The sequence below is a fragment of the Acinonyx jubatus genome, chromosome E4, assembly GCF_027475565.1.
Source record: "Acinonyx jubatus isolate Ajub_Pintada_27869175 chromosome E4, VMU_Ajub_asm_v1.0, whole genome shotgun sequence".
NCBI lineage: Eukaryota > Metazoa > Chordata > Mammalia > Carnivora > Felidae > Acinonyx > Acinonyx jubatus.
In genome coordinates, this window is record NC_069395.1 from 56,794,779 (window position 1) to 56,807,060 (window position 12,282).

The window sequence follows — 12,282 nt, forward strand, 5'->3', positions numbered from 1 at the left end:
GTCTGGCTGATGGAAATGCAAAGTCTTCTCAGCCTTGTGCTGTCTCTCTGGATGGTTTCACTTACTGCTTCTGGTAGTTCTCAGCCTTGGCTGGTTTCCTCTACACATGTACAGACTCTTAGCCAAAAACTCAGGTGAACTTCTCTGCAGATCCCAATAGCTTACTCTTCCATAGTTCTCCCACCTCCTCTAGTGGTCTGTCCTCACATTCTAGCTGCAGTGGCCTCCCTGAATTCCAGTCTTTATCTCTTCTCCTTAGTGAGAGTGTTGGGCTCTGTTGTGTTTCCTCTCCCTGTCGCATTGTCTGGAAACTTCCTCCAAGCAGAAAGATGGGCAGTCATGTGGCTTACTTCATTTGATTCCCCTGTCTCAGGGGTCATACTGTGCTGCCTGTCACCTAGTTTTTGAAAACTGTTGTTTCTACATACTAATTTCTAGATGTTTACTATGAGATCTAGTCTCCGTTTTCTTCATTTCTGAACATGATTATGATTTTTGAAAGCGTCTTTGGAAGAAACACTTTGGAATTTGTATCCTTAGAAATGTTCATTCGAGGGGTGCCTGGGTGGCTTAGTTAAGCGTCCGAATATTGATCTTGGCTCAGGTCACGATCTCACAGTTTGTGGGTCCGAGCCCCATGTCATGCTATGCTGCTGATGGCATGGAGGCTGCTTGGGATTATGTCTCTCCCTCTCTCTGCCCCTCTCCCTCCCTCCCTCCCTCCCTCCTTCCCTCTCTCTCTCTCTCTCTCTCTCTCTGTCTCTCTCAAAAATAAATCAATAAACTTAAAAAAAAAGAAAGAAATGTCCATTCAACAGAACTCTCTTTAAGAGGAGGTACCCTTTAGAAGGAAGAGGTATGAGAAGACCATTTCAATTAATGAAAGTGCCAACTGGTAAAGCAGTACATTAAAATGATGTTAGTAGGTAGGAATGGAGATGAAGGAATATACCTAAAACACATTTTTTTGCAGGAAAAATGGACAAAACCTGGGAGCTTTTGGCATGTGGGATTCATGAGAATTCACAGATAACTAAGATTTTAAGATTTGGAATAGTGGTGCAATTGAAGGAGGAGGAGTAAAAGATCATTAAATTTTACTAACTTTTACATTACATGTCATAGGAGATGGTGACAGAAATGTATTCCGGCCCTTGTGTAGCACTGGAGATTCAACAGAATAATCCTACAAAGACATTTCGAGAATTCTGTGGACCAGCTGATCCTGTAAGTTAGTGTTTAAAATGTTAATCAAATTTGTTCTATTCGGTAGCTAAATATATCAACAGTCTTGATTAAATTTCTTCTTTACAAGAGATAATACCAAAATGACTACATCAGACAGATTTTTATTCAAACTAGCGTTCTGGAGAATTTTTTAATATAATAATCCAAGAAAAAAGTGAATTTTTTATTAGCCTCGTGACAGTATAAAATGAGCAGAAACCTTTACTGTGGCATTTTCTTTTATTGTGTCTTCTTGCTAAATTGTCTAGAAAAGTGAATTTATCAAGCACTCTGATAGAACTTATCTAAGATATTAATTGTCCTTTGACATAGGGAGGCTCTAAATAAAGCTCTCAGTGTGAAGAATATTGATATGGTGGCCTCATAACCAGATGCATAAATATGAGCAGTGGGGCTTATATGAAACTTGATATTCTCTAGTGTCCTTTTCATTTTGCTTTGGGTTTCCTTCATATGGATATTGGGTGGCAAGAGGGGTGAAGAGGAGGGAGATGGGGGCTGAAAAACAGAAGTAGCATTAGAATACACATGAGAAATCTCCATGCAGATGATAAAGGCTGAGTAGGATTATGGGAAGCATTACTGATTTTCAACACTGTAATTTAAATGTATTCTCTTTTCTTTATTTTATTTTCACTTATAAATAGTTTATTGAAGATGAGCATCCAATTCAGTTTAATCCAGACAGCATTTATTGAGTTCCCTTAGATGTAGGACGGCAAGTTAACAGCACCTATTGAGAAGTCAACTTGTGTAAGAGTGCTTGCTAGATTTTCCCTGGAGGGGAAAGCAGTCCACCCATTCTCAGAGATCAAAGAGCACACACATGATGATCTTTTAGAACACTTGCGAAGAAACATACAAATAAGGACTAAAATATTGTTAGTTCAGGTAAAATGCAAATGTTGAGGGATTGTTGAGTAAAGGAGCAGATAGAGGAAACAAGGTAGCAAATGCTGGTAGAGATGAGTGAGAGATGAGCAGCCTTAAAAACCAGGTTAAAATTGTGGATTCTGTGTAAGTGGAATCCCATGTAGTAAGAAACAGCAATTCCTTATATTTAGCTTAATTTTGAGTGTATGGAGTCGTTCCCTTGACTCCATTGGAAGTCAATTGGAAGGCGTTAAAGGTAGGGGCTCTAGAAATAGTTAAGAGCAGACCTGATGACATCATTAGAGAAAGAGGTGGCAGGACCTCTATATGTCTTTTCAGGGAGAAGGAAGAATAGAAGTAAGTAATCAATGTGGTTGTGAAAGAGTGATTATTAAAACGTGATTCTGACGTAGAGGACATTAAGAGAAAAGGGTGATGATGTTGAGTGTTTATCGATGCTTAATCATAAGACATTAGAAAGAGATACTTTTTGGTCATATGAATGAATAGATCTTGGTGTTCGCCATTTTTGTATCCGATTTCTGTTGGCCAAGACGGCTTTTTGTTTATTGATTCTTTAAGATAATTAAAATGGTGAGTTGAACGGCTGACTGAACATATGAGCGAATTAAAGAGATAACTAGAACAGAAGGAGAATGAGATGTTTGTTCTTTCCGTCATTCAGTATTTACTGAATCTGTGCTAGTATTTGTGAACATAAAGATAGGAGTCTCAAAGAGCTTACAGTTTATGAGTGGACAGTATATGAAGTGGCTACTTTCCATGTTCTGTGCCAATTGTAGTGTTAGATGCTTGCACTATGTACGACGGAGCCCAGAATATTAGCACCTAGCTCAGCCTGGAATGGGCAAGGATAGATTCTCCTCTTGAGGCTCAGAGTCTTGAATCATATACTAAGTGTAAGTGCAGGGTTTTAAGCAAGATCATATGCTTTTGATCTCTCTCTGTATATATACGTATACGTATATCATATATACGTATACATATACATATATACACATACACACATATATCTCATCAGAAAAAATACCATTAGTGGTTATAGTCAAACCATTTTAGGGGCAGTAAAATGGCTCTTCCAGTTTGTTCCCAGGCTTTGGTTTATTTCCTTCTTCTCCTCCTCCCTTTCTTTCTCCCTCTTCTCCCACCCCTCCAACAAAATTGTAAGCATTGAATGCTCACGGCATTGAATGCCGGTCACTCTGCTAGGTGCTACTCTAGGTTTATAGAGATGATCAAATAAACGCAGTGCTTATCTTTGAGGAACTTACGGTCTAGTTTTAGGAGGTGGAATTGATGAACGGCAGTCTCACTTCAAGCTGCCAGTGTGCCAATCTACTCAGGTACTGTATTACATTGAAATAATTTAGAAACTCATTTCGTCACTGCACAGTCATTTCCACATCTAAAGAGAGACTGTGGGTTATGATACATGTAAATATAATTAGTGTGTAGGGAAAATGCCAGGTATGTCATGGCCGTACAATGAATACTTGACAGATTAATAAAAGACTGGCTGTATTTTTGTGCACACCTAACATCTGGTATTAACTCATTATTTAAAGAAGAATTTTTGTTTTGAGAGAGAGACAAAGCACGCACACGAACAGAAGAGCGGCAGAGAGGGATAGAGGGAGAAAAAAATCTTAATTCAGCCCCCTCCCTGTGAGGAGCCCCACAAGAGGCTCAATCTCACAACTGTGAGATCATCATCTGAGCTGAAATCAAGAGTCAGCACTTAAACGACGCCCACCTGCCCCTAAAAATATTTCATCTACTCAAGTGGGTTCTTTTTCTCTTTATTCCTTTTTAAGATGTAGAACTACTTTGTAAGTTGATTCAAAAGAAGGTTTAGCCTTATAGTGACCATTAGGCCACTCTCTCACTGTCTATGTTGTAGATTGACATCACTTTCATCATTGATGTCTGCACTGTTGGCAGATTCTTTCTCTTATAGCTGGAAGGAAGCGCACATTGTGTACGAACAGAATTTCTTCCAGTCTGTCTAGAAGTGGTCTGAAAGAAGGGGGTGGTTTATAAGATAGTTCCCTGGTGGGGAAGGGTATATTAGGCTTTCCATTTTTATTTATTTACCCTATCAAAAATAAGAGAGAAATGAAATTTATTAAAATTTCATGTATGGATTGATAAGAGTACATGTATATAATCTATTAAAAATATGTACATGTTTTGACGTATTTACGTATTTTAACGATAAGGGTGCTTGAAAAATGTTGGAGTCTACTGCGCAGAAAGGAAAAAAGATCACAACGCGTTTCTTTGTAGTGAGAGAAACATTCACTCACCACACCATCATCTGCAAAAAATCCATCTCCTTAGGCAGAAAACCTAAGATTTGCCTCTGGAGGAGGTTTTGATTGCACCTGCCCAAGAATTTCACTGTTGAGTAGCTTTGCAGTTTTCCTGCTGAGCCATCAGGAAACTGAAAGAGCCACCAAAGAAGTGGTAAATTATCTGGAAAAACTGTGCAGAATGTATTTGTTCTTGGGCTGATGGGGATGACGAGCCAAATACCCTTGCATAGGTAGGTCTTGTTTTATGAAAAAATATGTTTGTAAAATATTTTACGTAAAGGATCCTGTTTCAGAAAATCTGACTTTTTGGTCAGGTGATTATCTATCTTCAGGGGCTTTGAAAACGTTATCCCATGACCTGGTTGAATTAAGAGTCAGATATTTTGGGGGTGCCTGGTGGCTCAGTCGGTTGAGCATCTGACTCTTGATTTTGGCTCAGGTCATGATCCCAGGGGTGTGGGATCGAGCCCCACATTGGACTCCGTGCTGAGCTTGGAGCCTGCTTGGGATTCTCTCTCACTCTGCCCCTTCCCCTGATTCATGCTGTCTCTGTCTCAATCAATCAACCAATCAAATATTTTCTCACACAAAAAGTGGCTTTTTAAAATTTGATGATATTTTCCATTCGTTTGATTGTCACAGTGGTCTTTCACCGGCTATTGAGTAGCCTTTACTGCTTTTCGGATTAAAGTCAAAGTATCCTGATAGTTTGAAATGCAGTTCTTTTTCCATGAATGTGCAGGGACTTGTGGTAGACTTGCAAGAGAAATGCTTGGGAGTCAAAGTCTGTCGCTTCTGTTACCTATTGACCTTCTGGTCACATTCCTTTATTCATTGAAGGCTGGGAACCCCTGATTATATAGTCTTTCTCTTCATCCCAGTTCTTATCATCAGATTGGCACAAGAACATCCATGTGAAAGATTCACCCAGTACTTGGCCTGAGAGCTGAATGGACAACTTCTGTCAATTATCTTTTATCATTCTGCTTCCCAGTTTTCTGGGAATAGACCATGCTCTATTTTTTGTTGACATCCAGAGCAGAGACACGTCTTCGAACTTAATCTCTATTATAGTGATGTCTGCCGTAGCTTTCTGGATTCCTTGGCCTCTTGATCCTCTTCCCAGTGTCCCTTTGACTTGACTGAAACTTCTAGGCTGTAGACCCTTCCATTTTCTGACACTGTAATGCCACTTTCTGACTTCCTTCTCTGTTCAACCTAGACTCCATTGTTCATACCTTTGCCCTTTTTATAGCATTCTCAGTGTCTTTACTCTCTTGTCCTTTGTCCACACTCCCAAAACCCCAAACTTGGACCCACTCAAGCATGTGCCTACCTCATTCTTATACATGCACTGAATGGTCTGGTAGATGACTGTTATACTGTTGTATAAACTCATGTTGATGCAAAGTATGATCTCCAAACAAAGCTGGGCCGATTACTGTCCTCTAGAAATCTTTTTCTGTCCTTCTTTCTGCTAATTCTCAAAATAGCAATGTTAAACCTCCATTATTTTCCTCAGCCCTCTTACAATTCAGCCTCCTCTCCATAAAAAGACAGCATTATCTTCTATTTCACAGAGAAAAGTATGGTTATTAAATATGATCTCTTAAATTTCTGCCTTCACACCATTTATTTCTGAACTCACGCTCATTCTTCATTCTAGTTCCAAGGAAGTGTGTTTTCCTTCTCTGTTGAAACTTTCCACTTTATCCTTTTTCTCGTATCTTTCCGTGAAGACTGCCCTATTCTTCTGAATTTGTATTTTGCAAATAATATTTTTATTGTGATTATAAAAATAATACATGGCCATTACGGAAAAATTAGGAGTGAAATAAAGTTTGATAAAGGAAATGTGGCCCATAATATTATCACTATGAGTTAACAATTTCATAAATAAAATTTGGATCAAAATGTGTATACTGTTTTGTAGTTCATGATACCCTAAATAGTACTGAGCTTTCTCTCATGTCATTAAACATTCTTTAATGATATGATTTTACTAGATTGGTTATATGTCATTTTATGGTGTAAAATAATTTTTACAAAATAATACTTATGATAGGAGTCCAATTTCATTTTCCTGTGTGTGATATTCCTTTTTGCTTAACATCATTTCTTAAAGACACAATCCTTTCCTTACTGGGTATTCTTGGCTTCTCTGTCAAATATTAGTTGACCATATATATGAGGATTTGTTTCTGTGCTCTAGATTCTTTCCATTGATCTGTGTGTCTGTTTTTGTGCCAGTACCATACTGTTTTGATTACGATAGTTTTGTAGTAGAGTTTGAAATCAGGGAATGTGATGATTCCAGCTTTGTTTTTCTTTCTCAAAATTGGTTTAGTCAATTAGAGCCTTTTGTGATTCTGTACAAATTTTGGGGTTTTTTTTCTATTTCTGTGAAAAATGTTATTGGAATTTTAATAGAAATTGCATTTAATGTATAGATGGGTTTGGGTAATATGGACATTTTAACAATATTCATCCTTTCAATCCATCAACATGGGATATCTTTCCATTTGCTTGTGTCACCTTCTGTGTCTTTCATCAAAGTCTTACAGTTCTCAGTATGCAGATCGTTTACCTCCTTGGTTAAATTTATTCATAAGTATTTTATTGTTTTTGATGCTGTTGTGACATAAGATTGTTTTCATATATTATTGTTACTGTGTAGAAATGCAGTTGATTTTTGTATGTTTATTTTTGTACCCTGTAACTTTGCTGCATTTATTATTTCTAACAGTTTTTTTGGTGCAGTCTTTAAGATTTTCATATATTGGATCATAACATATCTACAAACAAAGACAGTTTTATGTCTTTTTTTCTAATTTGGCTGCCTTTTTTACCTAATTGCTCTGGCTAGGATGTCAATTACTGTGTTGTATAGGAGTGGTAAGATTGGGCACCCTTGTTCTATTTCTTATATAAGAGAAGGCTTGCCATATATGGCCTTTACTATGTTGAGGTCCATTCCTACCATATGAAATTTTTTGAGAGTTTTTAATCATAAAAGGGAAGTTGTATTTTGTCACCTATTTTTCTCCATTTGTTGAGATGTTCATGTGATTTTTTTTTTCTTTTACTCTGTTAATGTGGTGTATCACATTTATTGACTGGTGTATATTGAACCATCCTTGCAACGTAGGTATAAATTCCACTTGATCATGGTGTGTAATTGTTTTAATGTGGTGTTGAATTCAGTTAGCTAATATTTAGTTGAAAATGTTTGCCTCCATATTTATCAGGGTTATTGGCCTGTAGTTTTCTTCTCTTGTAGTGTCATTATCTGGCTTTGGGATTGGGGTAATACTGTCTTCATATAATAAATTTGGGAGTACTCCCTCCTCTTCAGTTTTTTGGAAAAATTTGAGAAAGATTGGCATAATTCTTAAGTTTGGTATACCTTACCAGGGGAACCTATCTGGTCCTGGGCTTTTCTTATTGGGAGATTTTTGATTTCTCATTCAATCTCCTTATTATTGGTTTCTTCAGATTTTCTATTTCTTTATGATTCAATCTTAGTAGGTTAGATATTTCCAGGAATTTATCGATTTCCTCTATATTGTCCAGTTTGTTGTCATATGATTATAATAGTTTATTTGATCCTTTATATTTCTTTGGTATAATATCTCTGCTTTTATTTCTGATTTTATTTATTTGAGTCATTCCTCTTTGTATTATGTTGAGATATGGTCCCTCTAGACTTACCTTATTGAGAGTTTTTATCATGAATGGATGTTGTACTTTTTCAAATGCTTTATCTGCATCTATTGAAATGATCATACATGGTTTTTATTCTTTCTCTTATTGACGTGATGTATCACGTTGATTGATTTATGGATATTGAACCAGCCTTGCATTCTGGGAACAAATCCTACTTGGTCACGTGAATGATTTTTTAATATATTGTTGGATTCAGTTTGCTAGTATTTTGTGAGACTTTTCCATCTGTGTTCATCAGAGGTATTGGCCCCTGTAGTTCCTTTTTTTTTTTTTTTTTTGATAGGTTTTTCATCTGTTTTTGGTATCAGGGTAATTTTGGCTTCATAGAGTGAATTTGGAAGTTTTCTTTCCTTTTCTATTTTATGGAATAGTTTGAGAAGAATAGGTGTTAACTGTTACTTAAATGTTCGGTAGAATTCACCTATAAAGCCATCTGGTCCTGTACTTGTTTTTTGGGAGTTTTATGATTACAAATTTAATTTCATTGCTGGTAATTGGTCTGTTCAAATTTTCAGTTTCTTCTTGCTTTACTTTTGGTAGGTTATATGTTTCTAGGAATTTGTCCATTTCCTCTAGGTTGTGCAATTTGTTCGCATATAATTTCTCATAATATTCTCTTATAATTGTTTGCATTTCTGTGCTGTTGGTTGTTATTTCTCCTCTTTCATTTGTGATTTTGTTTATGTGAGTCATCTCTCTCTGTCTTCCTTTTTTAAAAAGTTTATTCAATTTTGAGAGCGAGAGAACAGGGGAGGGACAGAGAAAGCAGGTAAGAGAGAGTCTCAAGCAGGCTCCGCACTGTCAGCCTAGAGCCTGACACTGAGCTTTAACTCATAAACCATGAGATCACGACTTGAGCTGAAATCAAGTCAGATGCTTAACCAACTGAGCCACCCAGGCACTGCCCCTCCAAAAAGCATATTTTTTTTGATGAGTCTGGCTACAGGTTTATTGATTTTGTTGATATTTCCAAAGAACCAGCTCCTGGTTTCATTGATCTGTTCTATATATTTACTTCTATCTATCTATCTATCTATCTATCTACTTATGTTTAAGTTTATTTATTTTTTGAGAGAGAGAGAGAGAGAGAGAGAGAACGAGCATGGGAGGGGAAAAGAGATATGGGGAAAGAGGATCCAAAGCAGTTTCCATGCTGACAGCAGATAGCCCGATGTGGGGCTCGAGCTCATGAACCATGAGATCATGACCTGAGCCGAAAAGTTGTAAGCTTAACTGACTGAGCCAGCCACTCACCCCTATATCATTTATTTTCCTCTAATCTTTATTATTTCTTTCCTTCTGCTAACTTTGGCTATGTTTGTCCTTTTTCATTTCTATCTCCTTTAGGTGTAAGATTAGGTTGTTTATTTGAGACTTTTCTTGTTTTTGAAGTAGTCCTGTATTGCTATAAACTTCTGTCTTAGAACTACTTTCGCTGCATCTCAAAAATTTTAGACCATTGTGTTTTCTTTTGCATTTGTTTCCATGTAATTTTTGATTTCTTCTTTGATTTCTTGGTTGACCCAGTCATGGTTTACTAGCATGTTATTTTACTTCCATGTATTTGTGCTCTTTCCAGATTTTTTCTTGTGATTGATTATCAGTTTCATAACATTGTGGTCAGAAAACATGCATGATATGACTTCAGCCTTTTTGAATTTGTTGAGACTTGTTTTGTGGTCTAATATGCATTCTTTCTTGGAGAATATTCCATGTGCACTTGAAAAGTATGCATATTTTGCTATTTTAGGATGGAATGTTCTGAATATGTCTGTGAAATCCATCTGGTCCATTGTGTCATTAAAAGCCACTGTTTGTTTGTTGATTTTCTGCCTGTAGGATCTGTTTGCCGATATAAGGGGAGTATCGAAGTCTTTACTATTGTATTACTGTCAAATATTTCCTTTATGTTTGTTTTATGTATTTGTGTGCTATCATGTTTGGTGCATACATGTTTTCAATTGTTATATCTTCTTGTTGGATTGTCCCCTTTATTATGATATAGTGCTCTTCTTTATCTCTTGTTGCAGTTTTTGTTTTAAAGGCTATTTTGTCCAATACAAGCATTGCTACTCTGGATTTCCTTTTTTTTTTATTATTTTTTTAATTATTTAATTATTTTTTTTAATATATGAAATTTATTGTCAAATTGGTTTCCATACAACACCCAGTGCTCATCCCAAAAGATGCCCTCTTCAGTGCCCATCACCTACCCTCCCCTCCCTCCCACCCCCCATCAACCTTCAGTTTGTTCTCAGTTTTTAAGATTCTCTTATGCTTTGGCTCTCTCCCACTGTAACCTCTTTTTTTTTTCCTTCCTCTCCCCTGTGGGTTTCTGTTAAGTTTCTCAGGATACACATAAGAGTGAAAACATCTGTCTTTCTTTTGACATCCATTTGCATGATAAGTGATTCTCCATCCCTTCACTTTCAATCTCTAGGTGCCTTCCCATCTGAAATGAATCTCTTGTAGGCACATATAGATGGGTCTTGTTTTGCATGTTTGTTTTTTGTTTTGTTTTTTAATCCTTTCTGTCACCTTATGTCTTTTGATTTGAGCATTTTCATTCAAAGTAAGTATGATAGATATGTATTTATTAACATTTTATTTGTTTTGTGGTTCTTTTTGTAGTTTTTCTCTGTTCTTTTGTTCTCTTTCATGGTTTGTTGGCTTTCTTTAGTAGTGATATACTTGGATTCCTTTCTCTTTATTTTTTGCATATCTGTTACTGATTTTTGATTTGTGATTACCATTCAGTTTGTATTTACTATCCTCTGCATCTAGCAGTCCATATTAAGTTCATGGTCGCTTATGTTTGATCACATTCTTTACTCCTCTTTCCCCCACATCTTAAGTATATGGTGCCATATTTCACATCCTTTCATTTTGTGAATCCCTTGTATGATTTTTACAGGTATATTTATTTTTACCACTTCTAGATTTCCTACTTTTCATACTCTCACTTATGGTCTTTTCTTTCCCAAGGAAAGTGTCCCCTTTAACATTTTTGTAGGGCTTGTTTTCACTTGTCATGAATGAACTCTTAGTTTCTGTTTGTCTGAGAACCTCTTTATCTCCTTTTATTTTGAATGATAGCCTTGCTTGATAGAGTATTCTTAGCTGCAGATTCTGCTGGTGTGCAAAGTTTCTGCTGAAAAATTTGCTGAGGGTTTTATGGGGTTTCTCTTGTATATAACTGTCTTTTTTGCTGTTAAAAACATTTTTTTTTAATCACTACTTTTTGCCACTTTAATCCTATGTGTCTTGGTATAGACTGCCTTGATTTTGTTGGGGGATCTGTGCCTCCTGGGTATGAATATCCATTTCCTTCCCCGCATTAGGGATGTTTTTAGCTATTATTTCTTTAAATGTACTTTCTATCCCTTTTCTCGCTCTCATTATTCTCAGATCTGTATAATATGAATGTTGTTATGCTTGGTGGAGTCACTGAGTTCTCTAACCCTATTCTCATTTTGCAGAATTGTTTTCTCTTATTAGTTCATCTTGGTTATTTTACATTACTCTGTCTTCTGGGTCATTAATTTGTTCCTGTTTCCTCTAGCCTGCTATTTTTTATCAAGTCTATTTTTTATTTCTTCATCTCTGATTGGTTCTTTTTTTAATCTCTGTGTTAAGGGTCTCACTGATGTCTTCCACTCTTTTCTCAAGTCCAGTGAGTATCTTTGTGATTAGTACTGTAAATTCTCCAAGAGGCATATTGCTTATGTTCATTTCACTTAGGTCTCTTGCTGTGGTTTAGTCTTGTTCTTTCATTTGGGACATATTCCTCTGTCTTCTCATTTTGTGTGTCTCTCTGTGTCTGTTTTTTTGTGTTAGGAAAATCATTTATGTCTCGTCACAAAGGTAATGGCCTCAAGAGGAAGAGGTCCTGTAGTGCCCTGCAGTGCTTTGTCCCCTGTTCTCCAGGGCTTCGTGCTTCAGGTTGTGTCTCTTACATTTGTTGCATATGCCCTGCTATTGTTTCCTGTCTGCCTTTTCCTTCAGTCCAGTTGTCTGCAGAGGCTCCTTTTGTCTGTTGTGAGCAGTGTTTGGTCCCCAGCTTGGTGGGACATGTTTTAATTTGCTGTATAATGGTCTG

The 12,282-nt window shown here is 36.7% G+C and overlaps 1 protein-coding gene across 2 annotated transcripts in view; it reads left to right on the plus strand.

The window, feature by feature from the left end:
• The window catches only part of NME7 (NME/NM23 family member 7), a 255,908-nt gene that overhangs the window by 131,311 nt on the left and 112,315 nt on the right, over positions 1-12,282 (plus strand). For both annotated transcript variants that reach the window (XM_015062301.3, XM_053209845.1), the window contains exon 10: positions 1,126-1,227. In XM_015062301.3, the coding sequence (XP_014917787.2) occupies positions 1,126-1,227 (102 nt within the window). The remainder of the gene's footprint in view (positions 1-1,125; positions 1,228-12,282) is intronic.